This window comes from Herpailurus yagouaroundi, unplaced genomic scaffold, assembly GCF_014898765.1.
Source record: "Herpailurus yagouaroundi ecotype Mexico unplaced genomic scaffold, PumYag 77, whole genome shotgun sequence".
Classification (NCBI taxonomy): domain Eukaryota; kingdom Metazoa; phylum Chordata; class Mammalia; order Carnivora; family Felidae; genus Herpailurus; species Herpailurus yagouaroundi.
In genome coordinates this window covers 25,166,319-25,187,681 of record NW_024412388.1, presented here as the reverse complement: position 1 = coordinate 25,187,681, position 21,363 = coordinate 25,166,319, and the positions used below count along the sequence as shown (strand labels likewise).

The following is a 21,363-nucleotide window of genomic DNA, read 5'->3' as shown; positions in this document are numbered from 1 at the left end:
ATTCTGTGGAGGAGACGAGTAGTAACACACTGTCGAATAAGTGAGCAAAAGCATCTTGGGCAGCAGAAAGTGCTAGGAAGACCACATAACAGGATGTGGGTGTAGGGGATGATGCTGTACGTGGGGTGGCCAGGCAAGACCTCTCTGAGGAGGTGGCCTCTGAGCTGTTATGTTAATGACACAAAGGGACGGGCACCAGAAAACCTGAGTAGAGTGCACTGGCCAGAGGAGGTAGCAAGGGCGGAGTCAGGAGGCTGAGACCAGCCTATGATGGAGCAGCAGGAAGAAGGCCGCTTTGGCCAGATGGGAGTGAGGGGAGAAGGGCGGTGGAGACAGCCGTGGGACTAGCGTGAGGCGCGACATTGAAGCAGTCACCCCCAAACTCAGTGATCGAGATGGAGAAGACTTAATGCAATTTTTAAAAAAATCAACATGAAAGCAAAAAGCCCCATGATGAACAAAATATCAACATTTTATTTTTATTTATTTATTTATTTTTCAACGTTTATTTATTTTTGGGACAGAGAGAGACAGAGCATGAACGGGGGAGGGGCAGAGAGAGAGAGGGAGACACAGAATCGGAAACAGGCTCCAGGCTCTGAGCCACCAGCCCAGAGCCCGATGCGGGGATCGAACTCTCGGACCGCGAGATCGTGACCTGGCTGAAGTCGGACGCTTAACCGACTGCGCCACCCAGGCGCCCCAAAAATATCAACATTTTAAACAAAAAACCGGATCACTAGCAGGGTCGTGCTGAGCTATCCTGGAACCTGAGGCAAAGGAAAAGTCAGTACTGCTGATCCTGTCCTTATCTGAAGTTTTGAGATGTTGTGTTTCATGGATTTTTTGTCGCTGTTTGTCACGGGCGTCATCACTATGGAAGACGTGTCACCTCATCTCGAGATGATGGTCTCCAGAACCAGACTGCTTGAGTTCCAATTATGGCTTCACCCTTACCTGCTTAGCTGCATGCTTTCAGGCCAGTTTCTTGACCTCTCGGTACCAATTTTAACGTCAAAAAATGGGGCTAATAGTGCCTACCTCTGTGTCATTCCGAGGATTAAATGACCCAATGCAAGCAAAGGACTGAGGACAGCGCCTAGCCCACACTGGACGCGTTAGCCGTAACAGCGGGCCTTGGTACCCACGGGAGGATTCTAAGCGGGGAGTGTCTGCCGGCAAATCAGGCTGGGGCAGAATGTATGTGGAGGCGGGTTGGAGGCAGGAAGACCACAAGCTCCTAGGATGGCCAGGGAGGCGGCTGTTGCAAAACTCCAGATGAGAGATGGGAAGATGAAAGCAGCCTGGATATTGGGAGACTTGGGGGTTACTGAGCTGTGCGGGGAGGAGGATGTTGGGCCAGGTCTGGGGAGCGCGACGGCGGTCGGCCCCGGCTCTGGGTCACCCATCCCCGCCTCGTGTTGTTCCAGAGGGAGCTGAAGGAGCAGCTTCAGGCCCTTCAGGACAGCGAGCGGGAGCACACGGAGGCGCTGCAGCTGCTCAAGCGACAGTTGGCAGAAACCAAGGTGAGCCAGGCCTGGGCGCAGGGGCGGGTCCTGCGGGGGGGGCGGGGCGTGGGGGCGGGGCCGTCTAGGAAGAGGGGGCGGGGCGTAAAGGTGCCAAGCGTATTCTGAGAGGGGCTGGGGTGGGGGGTGTGGAACGGAGGCTGGGGCTCACCTGAATGTAAACGGGACAGGACCCATTCCCAGGACTGAGGGCAATGATTTGGGCTGGTGCCTGGCTTTAAGGGTGGGGCTCTTTCTCCCTTCCTGCCCTGGGTGGAAGGTGAGGTGGGACCAGGGACCCTCAGGAGAACTCCCAGTCCTGCAGGGCTGGGAGAATGTACCTGGTCTCTTTTTCCTCTCGCCTTATTAAACACGCCCACCCAGGGGCACCTGGGTGGCTCAGTTGGTTAAGCCTCCCACTTGGGTTGAGGTCGTGATCTCATGGTGAGTGGGCTTGAGCCCCAACTGGGGCTTCGGATTCTGTGTCTCCGTCTCTCTCTACCCCTCCCCCGCTTGTGATCAGTCTCTGTCTCTCTCTCTCTCAAGTAAATAAATATTAAAAAAACAAAACCACGCTGGCGCATTGCCAGAGGAGCCAACCCTGAGTATGTGCCCTCGAAGCCCTCCTGATGATTTGTGACCCAGCCTTTGTATCATCCCCCCTCTTAAACTCGGACAGTGGGCCAAACCCTCTAGTCTCTGGCTGCGGTGGTTTGAAAAGAAAGGCTTCTTCTTGACCTGAGAAGGAGGCCCTGGATTCTGATCCAGCCACTAACACACTGTGTGACTTTGGCTAAACTGCATACTCTTCTGGGCCCCCAGTCTTCCCATCTGTACAATGGAGACTCTGCCAAGGTCTTCGCAGCCCTGAAGTTCTAGATCCCGTGGGCTCCCTCTGAGTTCCCCCCACAGATGTCTCACCAACGGGACAAGGCTTGCTTTGATTTCTGCCCTTTCTGGGACCAAAAACTGGGGGCCCAGGCCCAGCTGCTAACCTCTACAGTGATTTCAGCCTGGCCCCACTCACTAGCAGGGGTGCAGCTGCCGGCAGCAGCTGGAGCAGAGCCTTAGGAATTTTCTGGGCCTCTGAGGGGTCAGCCTGGGGCCCGGAGAGGCCATTGGAGATCCAGATCTGTGCCTCGGCTTGGCCACCAACCCGTGTGGGGTCTTGGGAAGGTCATGACAAACATTTCTTCAGAGAACATTCTGGACTGCCTGCAGGCAGGACCCTCAGCAGGCAACAGATGAGAACAGTTAGAGGACTCTAGCCTATTTGCCTCCCATAGCCTCAGTTTCCCCATCTGTCCGGTGGTTCAGCACCTCTCAGGTGAAAAGAAGCTAATGGAAGCCTCTGTGTGAATGAGAGCAGAATATTATGGTCTGGTTTTTCCCCCCAGCAATCTCTTCTCTCCACTCCCCATTGTTTTTCTCCACTGACCTTTTCCTCCCCTGCTTTCCTGTCCATCTGTCTACCTCTGGGGGGTCCTGTGGGGCCAGCTCCCCCTCCAGTTCCCCCAGCCCTGCTTCCTGTCTGGACTGGGGTGTTTATACAAGAAATGCCTATGGATGCTTTGGAGGTCATATTTCACCTGGTGCCTGACTCGGCTTTCCTGCAGAGCTTGCCCCTCCAGTGGCCCAGCCTGAGGGCCTGTCTGATCTCCCTCCCCAGGCCCAGTGTTTTCTTTGGTCGGTCCTGACCAAGTGACGCATTCTTGGCAGGGTATTTTTCTGAAGCAGCCCCAATTCCTCCAAGCCCCAGTGGATTCCCAGGGATGTGGTGGGCTGGGGTAGGGGCTACTTTCCCAGCCACAGCACCAAAGGGACTGGGGGTGGGGTGGGGGTGGCTCTGCCCTAGAAAGAAACTAGAATAAACGGGGCACACCGGTTGAGTGGAACCTTTCTCTGTGCGGGTAATTGTGTTTCCCATTCATTGTTTCACTGAACCCCACGGAATGTCATCTCTATGACAGCGGGACTCCCCAGAACCTAGCACAGTGCCTCCCACACACAATAAGTAGTTGTAGAACAAGTGAGTGTGTGCGGGGGGTTGGGGGGGAGGCAATTTTTGATGGAGGAATGTTATCTCCATTTTATTGGCAAGGAAACTGAGGCACAGAGAGGTTGAGGAACAAGCCTAAGGCATCACAGCTAGTAAGTGGCTAGTTGGCAGCTTACTGTCCAGTTTTGTCAGAACCTAGTTCTGGCATATTCCAGGCGTGTGCTGGGGTGTCCTCAGCAAGATCTATGGCTTTGTGGTCAATAGGACAGGTAGGCTGGGAGGGGGGAGGACCTTTCAGGGACAGCCTTGAATCACGTGTGGTGGCTGGCTGTCACTCCGATGTTGTTCTTTTGAGCTGACCTCTCCCTGCCTGTCTCCCTTTTCCTACCCATCTTCTTTCGTCCTGGAGACACTAGCCCGTACCCTAAAAAGAAGACAGAGTCTGCACTCACCTCTGCAGAGCAACTTTTGGCAAGACTCTTCCCCCTTCACCTCTCAAGCAGGTTCTGACTGCCAGCCTGTGCCAGGCCCTGGGATGGGCACAGGAAGCGCAAGGCTGAAAAAGACGTCATTCCTACCCCTGGGGGGTTCATCCACTAGCTGGAGCCACATAAAATGTGAGACTGTGTATTAGGAATATTTACAAAATGCTCTGGAGACATTTAACTATTTAACTGCCTGAAAAAGTTAGGGAAGATGTCACCGAGGAGGTAGCTTTCAAGCTGGGTCTTGCAGGATGAGTAGGAGTTTGTTTGCCTGTTGAATAAAGAGTTTGTTGGGGGTGGGGCCCATTCTAGGCAGGTGTAATTACAATGCAGTGGCACTAGAGAGGTGAGCTGGGGTCAGATTGAGGACTCTGAATGCCAGGCTAAGGAATCGAGTGTTTTACTAGTTATCAAGGAGCCAAGAAATGTTCCTAAACACAACATTGGCTTTGACCCACTTTGCACATCAGAAGGATCACTCTGGCAGTGAATTTGTTGCCAAAGACCCAGAGTTGACTTGCGGACCGAGAGAGCTGGATGGGCTGTGGGATCCCAGGAGTATGTGTAGTTGAGGCAGGTGGAAGGATGAATGTGGTGCTCAGGAGACACTCAAGACCATGGCTAAGGACACGGGAGCCATCCTCAAAGCCATGGGGTCAAACAGGAAGGAGGCCATGTAGGTGAGAATGGAAGGAGCTGGCCCAGAGAGAGCAGCCATAGAGGTGGGAGGCAAACCAGAACCTGCCGCCGGTAGAGGGGGGCCAGTGCACCAAACACTGTCCTAGAGGGGTTGAGAAGGAGCGGGAAGGGGTGGCCGTGGGATTTGGGGGTCCTTGGAGGGCAGCAGCAGATGACGCAGGAAGGGCAGGCCCCGTCACCCCCGCCGTGACCCGCACAGAAGCCTCAGGGTGCAGGAAGGGGCTCAGGGAGGCCACAAGCAGCCTGGCTGTTCATCCCCAGCTTCTCCCCCGCCCCCTTTGTCTGCCTGGCGCTCTGGGTGGGCATGCGCGGGGAGGCTGGCCCACTGCCAGCACTTCTTCCTGCTGCCGCGACAGGAGGGAACTGGCCCTAATTGAGCCTTTGTTGAACCTCCCACAGAGCCCTGGGCACTGAACACAGCGGGGTCTCTGACTCTGTGAACTCCCAGCCAGAATCCCACAAAGTAAAATTGCAGAGGCAGGTCCCACACGCTGCTGCTGCCCGGCCACACTTCTGTACCCCGCGTTGTCCTGACTCCGGCTGCTCCCCGCACCCCCGGTTGACATCCTGCCCCTCCTTCGGGCCCCAGCTCAGAAGCCATCTCTCAGTGAAGACTTTTAGGGTGTGCCTGTTAGAATGGATCCCCTTTAATAGCCAGGCTCTTCTTCTGCACTTCAGACAATGGCGTGCATTTTGTGAACGTGCCCTCGCTTAGTCTTCACCAGAACCCTGCGACGTGGTTGCGTTACCCCTTTCACAGAGAAGAAAAGAGGCTCAGAGACATTAGGCAACCGAGGTTTCCACAGCTAGAGACCCAGAGCTGGGATTCTCACCCAGGCTGGCGGCTACCAAAGCCCGCGCCCTGCACCGCTCAGGCCCCTCCTGGGCCTGCCAACGCCTGCGGGAACAGAGAAATGTGCAAGTCCAGTCTTGCCTCCTGTGATCATGGCTTTCGCCTCCAGCTCTTGTTTTTCAGCCAGGGGGTCTCAAGGATGAGCGACCGCCAAGGTTTGCCCGGCACATTGCAGGTTATAAAGCTCTCTGCCATCCGTGATCTCCTTGTCGTCTTTGCTTGAACCCCATGCGTGATGTTTTAAATTTTAATTTTATTGTTTGTTTGTTTGTTTGTTTGTTTTTAAGACTCCATGCCCAACATGGGGCTTGAACTCACGACCCTGAGATCAAGAATCTTATGCTGTACTGACTAAGCCAACCAGGCACCCCTGAGTGATTTTTTTTTTTTTTTTAAAGAAAGACCTCACTGTATCCTGGACTGAACTCAGCGTCTTTTCCTGCCCCCCTGTTCTCCCCCAGCTTCTCTGTCCCTCCCACCCCCAAGCCAGAAATCTGGGCATCATCCTCACACCTTTCTTTCCCGTACCCCTACAGCCAGACTGTCAGTCACCAGGGCTAAAGAGACTCTCCCCAAATGTCTTTCGAGCCTGCAGCCCCTCTAGTGCAAGCCTCAGTGTCTCACCCAGAGCACTTTATGAGTGTCCTGATGGGCACGTGGAAGTGTGTGCCATCCCCGGCCATGCCAGCCTGACATGCCATTGCACTTTAACAGGTGCCGTTCCCACCACGGAGTGTGCCCTTCCCCGCCCTTTCCTCTCGCCGTGCCACGGCTCTCGGTTTCCTCCTCTCTCCCAGGGGTCACCCCATCTGCTCCCCTTGGCATAACCCCTGATGACTGTCCCCACAGTCTTCCACCAAAAGCTTGCGGACCACCATCGGTGAGGCCTTCGAGCGGCTGCACCGGCTACTGCGCGAGCGGCAGAAGGCCATGCTGGAGGAGCTGGAGGCCGACACGGCCCGCACGCTAACCGACATTGAGCAGAAAGTCCAGCGTTACAGCCAGCAGCTGCGCAAGGTGCAGGAGGGGGCCCAGATCCTGCAGGAGCGGCTGGCCGAAACCGACCGACACACCTTCCTGGCTGGGGTGGCCTCCCTGTCCGAGCGGTACGTGCCCGCCACGGGCTGCCTTCCCCAGATGGGCATCCCGTCCCCAGCCTGTGTGGGGAGATGGCCCTGGAGGCAGATGGGGTAGTTAGCAGAGAATTCATTCACTCACATCTTCATCAGACAGTTACGGGGCATTGGCTGTGTGCCAGAGCCTGGTCTAAGGCTTTATGTGTTTCTATCGTTCTATATGTAATAAGTAGAATCATAGAATATTACTTACAGTACAATGTTATTTATGTTATAGTACAAGTATATATTATAGTCTTTATAATAACATTGATATTACTGATAATAAATAATATTTATATTATTATAATCCTATTAGCTCCCTTGCTGTCATCTCCATTTCACACGTGTAGAAACAGGCACAGAGAAGCTACGTCAATTGGCCGAGGCCCCTCATCTAGTATATGACAGAGCCAGGATTCAACTCCAGGTCTCTCTTGTCCCATCGCCACCGTTAGAAATAATAACACTTAATTATCGGTCTGTTGATGATCAATACTGACAGTTAACATCACATATTTGGTGTTGACCGTGAGCCAAGCACGGTGATAAGCATTGTACATACATGGCGCCATGTAATCCTCACCACAAGCCTAGGAGGCAGGTGCTATCATAGCACCCATTTTAAAGATAAGGAAACTGAGGCTAGGAGAGGTAGGAAGTGGCACAAGCAGGCACTTGAACCTAGGGCTGGCAGACTTTAAATACACGGCCTTGCTCCCTGTCAGCTGCCCTGAAGGTGGCTGTGGGGCCCCCCCGTGTGTTGGGACAGAAATCCGGCCCCCCAATGCAGCCTGCTCTCCTGCTTCCCTTTCAGGCTTAAAGGGAAAATCCATGAGACCAATCTGACTTACGAAGACTTCCCGACCTCCAAGTACACAGGCCCCCTGCAGTACACCATCTGGAAGTCCCTGTTCCAGGACATCCACCCAGGTAAGGCCCTTCCTGCCAGTTACCAACAGGGCCAACAAAGAGGCAAGGGTTATCCTGGGCAGGAGCTAAAGGGGGGTTACATCCCAGCCCAGCTGCCTGCTCTAATCACAGCCTGGGGGCAGGGCAGAGGGATGAGAAGAGTTTCTTGCTGAGCACCTACTGTGTTCCAGGGCTCGTGCTGGGCACCTGCGTAATCACTCAGCTCAGCGAGTCCTCCTACAACCATGAGGTCGGTTCCATTAGTGTATCCATTCTCCAGATGAAGAGACTGAGGCGTTGGACAGTTCATTCATCCATCCTATACATTCAGCGCATATCAAACCCCCTACTTCACACCAGGTGCTAGTCTAAGTGTTGGAGATGTAGCCGTAAGCAACACAGGCAACCCTGCCTTTGTGGATCTTACATCATAAGGAGAGAGAAAATAAAAGTAAATAAGTAAAATCCATAGTTCATTAGATAAGGATAAAAGATAAGGAAGGGAGCGAGGGGATGTTGAGGTAGGATAGAGATTTTAGGTGGAGGACCCAGTTAGAAGACCTCACCGAGAAGGAAGCATAGAAGTAAAGGCCTGGGGGCAGCTGGGAGGCTCACTCAGTTGGGCGTCTGACTCTTGATTTCAACTCAGGTCGTGATCTCACAGTTTGTGGAGTTGAGTCCCACATTGAGCTCTGCACTGACAGTGCGGAGCCTGCTTGGGATTCTGTCTCTCTCCCTCTCTCTCTCTGCCCATTCTTTCTCTCTCTCACTTCCCCGACTTTCTCTCAAAAATAAATAAATACTGAAAAAAAAAAAAAAAAAAAAGAAGAAGAAGTAAAGGCCTGAAGGAAGAAGGAGAGTGATCCATGCAGGTTTCTGAGGGAAGAGTGTTCCTGGCGGTGGGGATAGCAAGTATGAAGGCCCTGACGCGGAGCAAGCCTGACATGTACAAGGAACAGTGAGGAGACTCATGTGGCGAGAGTAGAAGAGAGTAGAGGTGCGGAGGTCAGGGAGGCAGCAGTGGCCAGCCCGTGAGGGCCTACAGGCCAGCGTGAGAACTTCAGATTTCACGCTGAGTGAGATGGGAGCCGTTGGAGGGTTTGGGGACAGGCAGTGACGTGAGCTTAACTTCCTAGCGGCTCCCTCTTGCTGCTGGGTTGAGACCGGACTGAAGGGGATGGAGGGTGGAGGCTGGGAAACTGGGTAGGAGGCTACCACAATAATACTGCGAGGTGATGGTGGCTTGGAGCAGGGTGATGGCGGTGGAGGTAGAAAGGAGTGATCAGATTTAAGACGTATTCTGAAGGGAGAGCCACCAGGATTTGCTAATGAATGGGAGAGAACTGGGGCGGGAGAGAAAGAAGACAAGGAAACTACAGCGATTTGGGCTGAGGCGCCTGGAAGGACAGAGCTGCAAGCGTGTGAGGTCTGCCGTACCGATGAGACGTCCAAGTGCAGGTGTAGAGAAGGCAGTCGGGATGACATGTGCAGTACAGGACAAGGGTCAGGGCAGTGTCGGCATCGCGTGGACAGTATTTGATGAGCCTAGGTGAGATCACCTAGAAAGTGAGAGTGGAGAGAAGAGAGATGAAGTCACTCTAAACTTTGGAGCCCTGGGGCACTCCTAGAGGTTAGGGACAGGAGGGAGACCCAGCCAAGAGGATCAGGAAGGAGCAGCCAGAGAAGTGGGAGGGGAACCTGGGTGAGTCCTGGAAGCCAAGTAGAGAGTGGCTAATGGCAACAAAGGCCGCTAAGCCAAGTGAGAGAACACGGAACTGACTGTTCTCTGGCAACATGGAGGTCTTCAGTGACAAGAGCTTTGGTGGAGCCACAGGGGCATAAGCCGGAGAGGAAGCTATCCGAGAGAGAGAAAGGGACATGAGGCATCTGGGTGGCTCAGTCAGTTGATTTGATTTGGCTGAGCATCCAACTTGATTTCAGCTCAGGTCATGATCCCCGGGTCGTGGGATCGAGCCCTGCATTGGGCTCCAGGCTGAGCGTGGAGCCTGCTTGGAATCCCCCCCCCTCTCCACACCCCGCCCCGCCTTCGCTCATGCTTGCTTGCACACGCACTCCTCTCTAAAAATTAAAAAAAGAGAGAATGGGAGGGGAGCGAGTGGAGACAGTGCTTTCAAGGAGTTTTATTTAAGGGAAGGAGCGAGAAGGCGGCAGAGGCTGTTGAAGGTGGGAGAAGTAACAGCCTATCTGTGGGTGATGAGAAAGACCCAGTGGCAAAACCGAGGATGCAGGGCAGACAGAGGTGCTGCAGGGACAGCCAGGAGTGGGGTCTGCTGCTGCCTCTTCTGACAGCTCATCTTCAGGAGCCCAGAGGAGGGAGAATAAATGGGCAGCGGTGGGAGCTTGAGGGAACGCTCTGCCCATAGCCTCCCCTTTCCCAGCGAGGTAGGAAGCAAGGTCATCCTCCGAGATGATGATGGGCGAGAGGAGGTAATGGGAGGTTTGCTGGGAGAGAAGGTCTGAACAGGTTTCTAGTAGAGTGAGTAGACCCTGGCACCCGAAATCATACAACCTACAAAGGCACCACGTCCTTTAGAGGTAAGACAAGGATATAAAGGAGAATCCTCCCTCAGAGGTCGGCATTATTATTATCCTCATTTTTTCAGATGAGAAAGCAGGCACAGAGCTGTTAGGAACAGATGTCTGAACCGGGCGCTGAAGGCTGATGGCTTTGCCACTCGGGGAAGGCTGGGGCCTGGTGGTGCCTCCAGACTGTCCCCAGTGTGGGGAGCTGCATGGGCAAAGGCAGTGGGGGAGGAGCATGAATGAACCCAGGATGCTCATGATCGGGCCTTCCAGGTAGGGATGGAGAGAGGCTGAAGGCACCACTGAGCATGTGAATGCTGGACAGAGATGGGGCTCCCCTGTAGGTGTCTGAGGACCACACTTGATGTATCAATACTGATTTCCCAGGAGTGAAGGGACAGCTCCTGGTACTTTTTTTTTTTTTTATTAATTTTTTAAAAAAATATTTATTAAAAAAAATTTTTTTTAATGTTTATTTGTTTTTTGAGAGAGAGGGGCAGACTGCAAGCAGGGGAGGTGCAAAGAGAGAGACAGAGAGACAGAGACAGAGACAGAATCAGAAGCAGGTGCCAGGCTCTGAGTCATCAGCACAGAGCCCAACGTGGGGCTCAAACTCACAAACCGTGAAATCATGACCTGAGCCAAAGTTGGATGCTTAACTGACTGAGCCACCCAGGCGCAACCCCCCCCCCACACACACAAATTATTTATTTGTGAGAGAGAGAGTGTGTGAGGAGGGGAGGGGCAGAGAGAAAGGGAGACACAGAATCTGAAGCAGGCTCCAGGCCCCAAGCTGTCAGCACACAGCCCGACGTGGGGCTCAAACTCACAAACTGTGAGATCATGACCTGAGCCGAAGTCAGACACTTAACCAACTGAGCCACCCAGGCACCCCATTCCTGGTACTCTTAAATCTGGATCTGTGCCTAGTCTGGGGAAGGGCGCATTTTCCAGCAGACTGGGGGGACTCTGGGTTATCCTCTTGGGGTCCTTCTAGCCTCTATGTGCTCCTAGACGTGGAGGGACCTCCACACTGAGACCCAGCAGGATGAGGGCCACACATGGGTGAAACAGCATAACTCAAGGAAGCAAGAAGCGCGTCCCCCACCATTGACCCAGGGCAGCCCCTCGGGCAGCTGGTCTCAGGAGCTCTATTTGTCTCAGTTACCACCTGCTGCATCCTTGTGACAGCTTAGAGAGGCAATCCAGGGACCTCAGCCTGACAATCCAGGCCCTATAAGACCTGGGCCCTGCCATTCTCTCATTCTCCCCTCCACATCGTACTCAGCCACACCGAACCATCTTCAGGTCTTAAATGAGCCATATTCTCCCTCCTCCACTTTCACACATGCTGCTCCCTTGTGCCCTCTACACAAACCTCAGGCTTTGATGACTAACTCCTGCTCCCCTTCATGTCTTAGTTTATAAACACCTCCTCTGGGAAGCCTTCCTGGGTTTCTTCAGGTAGCCCTGCACTTTTCTGATCTCACTCTTTTGTCAATGTGTGTGCAGCTGTCTGTGTCGCTAGACTTTTAGCTCAGGGTCAGCCCTGGGTCTAATTCATCACTGTAGATCCCTAGAGCAGCCAGCACGGTAAATGTTTGTGGAAAAGTAAATAAAGAAATGAATGAATCCGAGTCTCAGTTCTGCTACTAGAATAAAGTAGGTACTCAGTAAGTATTTTTGAACGGAACTTGCCACACATCCTGAACAAGTCACTTCTCCTCCGAGCCTCAGTTTCCTCCTCTGTAAAATAGGGCTGTTAGCCCCTTCCCAACCCCCTCACAAGTGAGTAAATGGATGTGGGAACTTGCTGGTTGCCCCAGAGCAGGGTTTCTCAACATCAGCACTATTGACATTTGAAGCTGGATAATTCCTTATTTAGGCGGCTGTCCTGTGCATGATAGGATGTTCAGCAGCATTCATTCCTGGTATCTACCCAACTAGATGCTCCCCTCCCCAGTTTTGACAACCAAAAGTGTCTCCAGACATTGTCCAATGACCCCTGCGAGGCAAATCGCCCCAGTTGAGAACCACTGACCCAGAGAAAACTGCGTGGAAGAGCGGCTGAAGGAACAGTAGCCTGTGCCCTGAACATCCTGCCAAGGATAGCGGTCCCTGGGGAGTTCAGAGACCAGTGACCTGGTTAGCCAGGCCCCTTCCTTTGTCTGTAGGGCCTGTGAAGTCACTATGGCTCCTCTGCCAGCACCAAGGCCCTTTATGTCCAGATGGGAGGGGCAGGCGCCCCCAGGGAACTAGCCCATGGATTCTAGCAGCTTCCTGCCTGCCCTGCTTCCAGTTTGGGCTTCCTATTGGGTCATCTGAGAACTCCATTTAGCACCTGTCACTCCCCTTGCTTTGGAACCTCCACTCTCTACCCATCCCCCACCCCCTGTCCCACCCTTCAGCCGACATTGGAAAGCCTCCTCCAACTGCCTGGCCTGATTGTTGCTGCCCCCAAGCACAAACTTTCTCCCCAACCAGACCAGGTGGCCTCTGCTCCCAGGACACCAGACACTGCCCGCCTTCTTTGGTTTTACCATCTGCCTCTTCTGGGCGGCTCGCCCCTCCCCCTGCTCACCTGAATCCAGTCATTTGTGGGTTCCAGCGTGCTCACCACCTAGCTGTGTAGCCCAGGGCAAATCACTGCCCTCTCTGGGCCAGTTTTCTCCTCTGTAAAACAGGGATGGAGAAGATGTGATTTATCTCCCAGCCTAGGGATAAGAATTAAATAAAATTATCTATTTGTGATAATAATCCTGGAACTTAGTAAGAACTTGATACTTGTTTATCATTATTATAATGACAAATCAGTTGGTTCCTCAGTCTTGCTGAGCAGGCTTTCTGGAGCCACACAGAGGAAAGAACACGGTGTGACAAGGCTTTAACTCAAGTTCCAACTCTACTTCCACCCCAAGTGGCAACCTGAGCAGGCCACTTAACTCAGAGAAGTCTCCTTGGAGCCTCAGTTTCCTCTTCTGGAAAATGGGATGGTAATTTGCACTCCTGGGGCTGCTGTGGTATTCCCATGAACCAGTGGGTGTGAACGTGTTTCTCGAATGCCAGTATGGCGCAGAGGGGGCCAAAGAGGTGGGAGAACTGGGGCAGTGGATTATGTAAGGGCCTGGCCAGAGGAAAGAGCTGGCAGCGTCTCCTGTCCTGTCAGGCTTCTGAAGGGTCAAGCCACCGTCCTTGAGAACAAAGAGGAACCAGCCATCTGCTGCCAAGTGATAGTACTTGACTAGGGGGTTTCTCTGCTGCTTGGGCCTGTGATGTGTGGTTGAAGATGGCCAGAAGACATTTTCCTGGGGCCTCCACAGTCCATGCCCGCCCTAAATGCCTTTGACCTCGAGGTCTCAGGCTTAAATGGGCTGCTTCAATACCTGCTTTTTGTTTTTATAAAACAGTGTGTCAGGACCTAGAAAAGAGCTCTGATCTGTACTATAGTGAACCCCAGGGGACTGGTTTGTTTTGCTGAGATCTGGCACTTCTCCCAAGGATAAAGGATGGGTGGAGGGATTGCCAGTCTCCACCCCGGACTGACGTCTCAGAGAGGGGAAAAGGTGTTGCTAGGCCCCCTTCTAGGTCTGTCTGTGGTCTGAAGGCTGTTACTCCTGCCAGCCGTCGCCTCAGGGAGGGTGGGAAGGAGGCTTGGAAGACAGAACCTCTGTTTATGAGGAGATGGGAGACCCTGGAGGTGGACCCCAGCCTGTCCTTTGGAGTGTAAAAAGCGTCTGAGAATCAGGCCACGCCCTATGCCAATAAGAATACCAGGCCCCGCCCCTAGCCCTGCCCCTGAGATGTGGAACCCAGCACCCAGTTATCAGGCCCCACCTCCGCCTAGTCCCGCCTCTACTGCCAGCACTGCCCAATGAAGAGCAGGCCCCGCCCCTAGGCCCACCCAATGAGTGGCGGGCCTTGCCCTCACCCAGTCCCCTGGGCTTCCAAGCTGAGGCTCCACGCCCAAGGAGCTGGCACTCTACGCAGTCAGGATTTCCTCTGCACTGCAGGCTCATCTTTGTGGGCCCAATCTCAGAACCACCGAGAGCCCACTTGGCTGCCTCCTGGAGCGCCCTCCCCACTCATCGGTGGCACTAGAAGTGGCCCACGTTGCCCCACATTAGGCTTTAGAGTCTGGGGCTGAGCCCTCCATCTGGTGTGCTAGTGTCTCCGCCCCTCCCCCGCGGGGTCGCACGGTCCTTCTGCCCTGAGCTGCAGTTCCTGCCTGTTGCTGACCTCCTAGATATCCTGAGCACCACAGGCTCCCGCGTGGCACTCAGAACTGCCGCTGCCCACACCTTGGCTTTGTGCGTGCTCTAACCCTTCCTCTGTACACGCCTGAGTGTGACCCGCATTCCACAGCCGGGAGGAGTGGCCCATCTGTGTCTAATTAGATTTTTCTTTCCCTTGCCTCCCTTCACACATAACTTCCTACACCTCCCTCCACCTCTCACCTCCTGACCCCACTGTGGGAATTCCTACATTCCATGTGGCAGGAGCCTCTGGTTCTGACAGGCTGCCCTGTGACCGCTCAGACCACAGGGTAAAACATATGTCCACTGATCCAGTGTCTTCCTTCCCCTGACTCCCCCTCTTCCATGTCCCTGGATAGAGAATTGTGATTCCATTGACTGACCCCTCTATTCACAGGGCTAATTGTTTCCATGCATCCCTCTGAGTTCAAAGAACAGGAAAGGAGAATGTAAAATGCAAAACTAAATTTACTCCTAACAGAGCTCGTGGAAAGAGCTTGATGTAAGTCAACGGTCAGCTTTGTTAGTGGCCTTGTGAACGGGAGCACCAGTTCAGAAACTGGCTGTTGCTCCCTGTTGGTGACAGTTGCCACCACTGAGGCGTTTTATTTCTGTGCATGCGTGCAGCCAACAGAGGTGATAGAAGGAGGGGGTAAGGCTCCAGCCAAGTGTAGTCATGCTCCTGTTTCACCAGATAACGAAACCGCCAGAGAGCAGGATGAAGAAATTGTTCGCTCCTGGGTACTGGCGGCAGGATTCCTTTTCCTCACCCTTCCTCGCCTCTGTCTTGCTCTGGCCTGGAAATGGTCATTCAGGCTCAGGAAGGCCACTTCCAGGTTCTCCATCTTCTGGTTGGGCTTCAGCTCCGTCACGGAGGAGAGAGTAAATAGAACCCTTGACATGAGAGCTCATGAGACTCTGAGAGCCAGACCTGCTAAGCCAGTGTGGCCAGCCCAGAACAGGATAACCCAGCCTGTGCCACCTGTCCAAGAGAACACAAGCAAGGGTCAGTTTAATTTGGTGAGCCTTTCTGGAAACGCTCACCATGCCTGTCTCTGTGCTGGGCACCGGGCGCACAAGGGACAGCCTATCTGCGTGGTACACAGCCCTTACCCTCCTGGTACAAATGGTGCAAAAAGATGTGGGCACAGAAGACAATACCCCTTATATAACCAGAACACAAAATTAAGGAATTTCAGAAGAAAGAGCAACCAGGGAGCAACCACCTTCCTGTGGGCAACCAGGAAGGCTTCTCACAAGATGGGCCCTGGAGTTGAGCCTCATGCAGAGGTGATTACAACAAGCAGGGAGGAGGCAGTGGAGGGGCAGTCCCGGTGAAGGTGTTGGGGCTGCGTGTGGTGGAAGTGACGTGTGACAGGTAGAGCTGGGGCTGGATTGCACATGACCTTGCTTAGTCCTCGCCCTGCCTTTGAGTGCTGGGTGACCTGAGATTAGTCACCTTTCCTCCCTGGGTCTCATTTTCCCCATCTGTCAAGTGGAAGAGTCAGCCTAGAATCCATGGTTTTCCGCTTTTTCAGACCTGTCACCTACATTTCATAACAAATAGTTTGCAATGTCTCAAAGGTAATAATAACCTTTCCACAACTGCACTATGTATATAAACTTGAAAAACTGTATATATACAGGTATGTATATACATACTGTGATGACAATGTAAAGGAAAAATAGAAGGAAATGATTTATAATAAAATATTGTGTATGCCGATCTGTACATGCTCACTCACAGCCACAGTGGAAAACATAATGAAGCAGTCAGGTGCTCACACCGTAGATGAAACACGACTGTGCCTCACATATGGTCCACAACAGGTAGGTTATATGAGTCAGTGGCATTTTTGTCAGACATATACTTTCCCGAAAAGTGAACAATTCTCAGCAAAGTTCCAAACAAACCAAGTTCAGTCTCCCCTCAGTTTACATGGTAGTAATACTCAGCCTGTTAAAACTGTACAAAATGATTTCCTTCCTGGGGTACTTGGGTGGCTCAGTCGGTTAAGCATCCAACTTCAGTTCGGGTCATGATCTCCTGGCTTGTGGGTTCAAGTCCCCCGGTAGGGCTCTGTGCTGACAGCTCAGAGCCTGTAGCCTGCTTCGGATTCTGGGTCTCTGTCTCTCTCTGCCCCTTCCCTGCTCACGTTCTCTCTCTCTCTCTTTCTCTCTCTCTTTCTCTATCAAAAATAAACATAAAAACTTTAAAAAAAGATTTCCTGTTTATACATAAAAGGGAGTTAAGTTGTAATTTTAGGTCATTATAAAAATGATTTTTCATCCACATGATTGTCTGCTTGAGCATTTGAAAATTTATGGGTGGCAAAGGGGTCGTGGGACTTCCCTATGCATTTCATTCAGGGCATTTAAAAAATTTTTTTTTAATTTTTTTAATGTTTATTTTTGAGAGAGAGACAGAATGCAAGCTGGAGAGGGGCAGAGAGAGAGGGAGACAGAATCCAAAGCAGGCTCCAGGCTCTAAGCTGTCAGCACAGAGCCCGACCCGGGGCTCAAACTCACGAGCTGTGAGATCCTGACCTGAGCTGGAGTCGGTTGCTTAACAGGCGCCCCTCATTCAGGGCATTTAGATGCATGGATCCCACCTACTGAGAAAACCCACACCCCACCCCAGAGATTTCCTCATGCCCCAGTCCCAGGGTGATTACCAGCACCTGGGATAATCTTTAAGCTCTCTCAGTTCTGAAGTTCCCTAATACTGGATTTCATTATGGTTTACTCAACAAACTTTTGTGGGGTGCCCACTATGTCCTTGCCCCAGGCATTGGCAACGAACAAGCAGCCACAGCTTCTGCTCCCCTGCAGCCAGGCTTAAATCTGGAAGGACTTCAGCTATCGCCCTTCCATTTTACAGAGGAGGAAGCTGAGGACCAGAGAGGGCAGGCATCACATGTGTTCAGCATCACACAGCCTCCTGGGCACCAACCAGAACCTGGCCCTCGGGGAGACACCACAGAGTGGATCCCCAACCTTCTCCCCACTTATCTTTCCTCCCTCCTCCGCCCCCTGCAGTGCCTGCCGCCCTGACCCTGGACCCGGGCACTGCCCACCAGCGCCTGATCCTGTCCGACGACTGCACCATCGTGGCCTATGGCAACCTGCACCCACAGCCGCTGCAGGACTCGCCAAAGCGCTTCGACGTGGAGGTGTCGGTGCTGGGCTCCGAGGCCTTCAGCAGCGGCGTCCACTACTGGGAGGTGGTGGTGGCGGAGAAGACCCAGTGGGTGATCGGGCTGGCCCACGAGGCGGCCAGCCGCAAGGGCAGCATCCAGATCCAGCCCAGCCGCGGCTTCTACTGCATCGTCATGCATGATGGCAACCAGTACAGCGCCTGCACCGAGCCCTGGACGCGGCTCAACGTCCGCGACAAGCTCGACAAGGTGGGCGTGTTCCTGGACTACGACCAAGGCCTGCTCATCTTCTACAACGCCGACGACATGTCCTGGCTCTACACGTTCCGCGAGAAGTTCCCGGGCAAGCTCTGCTCCTACTTCAGCCCGGGGCAGAGCCACGCCAACGGCAAGAACGTGCAGCCGTTGAGGATCAACACGGTCCGCATCTAGGACGGCACAGGGAGCCCACAGGGGCCACCTGGGCCACGGCCACCAGCAAGAGCTCTGCCCAGGGGACAGAGGCCAGGACTCCGGTCCAGTGTAGCCCCCACACCCCATGAGGCCTCGGGCTGGGTGTTTACCCTTCAGCCTCCATTTCCCTTCTATATTGGTGGTCATGCTCCATGATTCTTAAACGCCATCAGCATTGATGTCCTGTAGTTCTGACCTTGATGGGGAGGCAGCTTTGGTCCCAGGATGTGACATGGCTTCTCCTCAGGGCGGCCCCTGCCTAGCCCTCATCCCCATCCTCTGGGCAGCGGGGAGGGGGAGCTTCTCCCTGTCTCCCTCCTGCCCACATGCCCTGACCTCAGGATGTGTCAAGAGTGTTGCCGGCAGTTGGCAGCCTGAAAGATACATGAAACCCACTTATGCTTCCAGGTCTAAGACTTGCTCGGCACCCCACCGTGGGCCATTTGACCCTTGATCCCAGCCCACAGTGGGCACAGGCTGTAGCTGGTCCTAGGGTTCCCGAGAACCACCTCTCTTTCTACCTCTGGACCAAGAGCTTTATAGTTCCTGTTTCTCCCACTGACCTGCAGGTAGAGATGATGCTGTGGCCTGTGGGAGGCACCCGGTCACTGAACCCACGTGTTACGGTCACTGTGCCACCAACTTCCAGCCCGCGGGTCTAAAATCAGGATGATGGCACGCGAGGCTGATGCAGAGCCCGGTAGCCCAAAAGCAGCTGCAGGACACGCATCACTGGGTGACGGAGGTCCCCAGAGGCTTAAATAAGGGTCCAAACCGGCCTCTGTGACCAGGCTTAGGGTGCGGGGAGGCTGAGGGGAACAGTTGTCTCAGGCGAGCACTGGGACAGGCTGTTGGCTGGGACTTCCCATCAGGCTTGGCGTCTGTCTCAGTTAGAATCCTGTTGCAGAAAACAAGAGCTGCTTTAGCTAGTTTAATTTGACAGCATTTATTATCACATCCCTGATTTGCAAAATCATTGGAAGGGCTGGAGGAGCAGACTCCTTGCTGAATTTCCAGGAACAACTTGCGGCTCCCACCTGCAGGAAGCCACTGCATCAGGAAGCTGCTGACCGCAGAACTGTGTTCCCTCCACTACTGGCCGGGCCGGCAAGTAGGTGTCCTGAGGCCTGCCTCTGTCCCACTCAGTTTAGTTCTCAAATCCAAATCTCTGTGAGGGATACTGTTGGCGAAATATAAATCAGATCCAGAGCTTTGGCAGCAAGGGTGCCTGGGAAACGTAGTTTTCTTTCTTCTCACTGCAGCCATGCAAAAAGGCCCGGAAGGATGTTTAGGCGTTGAACAAGCCCATCCACAGTTTTTGTCACTGGAGTTCACCTCCAGGCCTTGGCTTTGAAGCAGCAGAGCCTCCACGTGTCCTGCTCCGTGGCCCTGTCCCTGCCCGAGGGCAAGAGCCCAAGCGGTGGATCTATCCGCAGCACTGGCCGAATGTCTCAAGCCTTCACTTCGCTCTCTAGTCCTGGAGCCTAGATTCTGAGCTTGTGGGGTCCCTGACCACCCTCATCCCAAAGGAGCCAGACCAGCTGAACTTGGGGGGCTCCCACCTCACAACTGCTGCCCATTGGGGTCCCCCATGAGCGGGAGGAATCCTCATTCTCACCTCACCCCTTCATCTACCAGAAGCTGGGCCACCCCCCCAGCAGTATTTTTATTTTAAATGTTTCCCATTTTGTGAGTTATGATGAATTTGTATTAAATTAAAGTTACAGAATGTCAGTGGTCAGTTCTATTCATCTTGACAAAGGCCTGCCTTTTCTGTCCCAGGTGGTATTCATGTATTAACATGGCTAATCCACAAAGCAAACCTACTGGGTATGTAATATTATGCCCACTTTACAGAGGTGGAAAATGAGGTTCAGAGAGAAGACACGACTTGCCCACAGTCCCAAGTCCGTGCCGGGAAGCAGTGGAACTTGGATTAGAACGGAGTTCTAAAGCCAGCATTCACATCACAACTTACTTGTCAGGGAAGACTGGCAGTCTGCCTGGAGGAGGGGGCCATGGCAGCCTTGAGAGAAGAGGGGAGCTCATGAGACAGTGCCATGGTCTCTTGAATTCTATAAGAGTGCCTGGCCTTGAATCTGAGCTCCATTGCTGTGTGACTTTAGAGAAATGGCTTAGCCTCTCTAGGCCTCAGTTTTTCCACAGAGAAAATGAGGGTAATAACACCCATCTCATATGATTTATTGGTAAATGCAGTGCACTTAGGGAGGTCCTGCCTCCCACTCTACCTGTCTCCAGGAGTCAGTGCCCTAAGACACCTGACCTTAAGGAGTCTATCTTCCTCCTTCCTCCTTACGCCTCCTTATGTGTGGAGTGTGGGACTACCTAAGCCAGAAATGTCCCCAGGTCTGCTGTGTACAGGGAGGTCCATCCTACCTCTGGCTCATGGGGAAGGAGTCTGACCAGGAGTCAGGCAGGGCCCTGCATATGGACAGATGAGCTGTGTACACTCTAAGTGGCAAAGCCCTGGGCCCCCCACAGCTGAGGAACAGGAGTCCTGAGCCTAGTCTTAGTTCTGCGCTGACTCATTTTGCACCCTGAAGGCCCTTTCCTCAGTCTCCTCCCCTGCAGATGAAGGGGGTTACACTGGATGCTCCCTGAGGCTCCAGATGGATCTTCGCCTATACCTGGAGCTGGAGAGAGAGGAGAAGGAACCACCCCAGTTGTTGAATTGCTTGGAGTTCTAGAAAAAGGGCCATGAACAAGGATTGGGGGGATTGGCAGGAGCAGAAAGAAAGGTCTCTGATCGGCTGATGGAGAGCACCCAGTTTGGGGGGAGGTGATTTTGAGACTAAAGTATCCCCAACCCGCCTGCCCCACTGGCTGCCCCAAAGCCATGTCCCTCCATCTTTGCTCAGTGCATCTGTCTTCTGGGGAGGCAGTACCCCCTCCACAGTCCTTCTTACCCTTCCCCTACTCAGCCTTGGCACAAGGTCCAAGAAGTGGTGGCCACTTCCCGGTATTTACTCTCCATTTCCTAGTGTCTGGGAGTAACTGTAGGGAGCTAATTTGCACACCTAACTTGGGACTCTGGGAAATCAGTGCATCTCCCTGGCTCCATACCATTGTGCATTTGTGCAATTGTGAGTCAAGCCTCAACTTCAAGACAAGGCTCATGTGTCTCTCAGGGTCCAAAGAATTCATGAATGAGGAATCTGGAGTTGTCAAGCTGAATGTTACCAGAAATCCCCCATTTAACACAGGCAAGCAAAGAGGGGAGGCAAAGGCATCTCAGCATTGGGGAGGAAGGAGGGATCAACAAAGGTCTTACCCAGAGCAGGAGAGAACTGATAGGAGGACAGTATTCCTATCTGGATCCCAGGCAAAGTGCTGGTACTTATCTAATATCAAGACAAGCCCATGAGG

The 21,363-nt window shown here is 53.2% G+C and overlaps 1 protein-coding gene across 3 annotated transcripts in view; it reads left to right on the top strand.

Annotated features, from left to right (window-relative positions):
* Nucleotides 1–19,710, top strand: part of TRIM62 (tripartite motif containing 62) — a 31,351-nt gene extending 11,641 nt beyond the window's left edge. For all 3 annotated transcript variants that reach the window (XM_040468441.1, XM_040468435.1, XM_040468451.1), the window contains 4 exons: nucleotides 1,431–1,526; nucleotides 6,391–6,647; nucleotides 7,474–7,589; nucleotides 17,405–19,710. In XM_040468441.1, coding sequence (XP_040324375.1) covers nucleotides 1,431–1,526; nucleotides 6,391–6,647; nucleotides 7,474–7,589; nucleotides 17,405–17,955 — 1,020 coding nt within the window. In that variant the 3' untranslated portion in view covers nucleotides 17,956–19,710. The remainder of the gene's footprint in view (nucleotides 1–1,430; nucleotides 1,527–6,390; nucleotides 6,648–7,473; nucleotides 7,590–17,404) is intronic.
* Nucleotides 19,711–21,363: the final 1,653 nt, after the last annotated feature.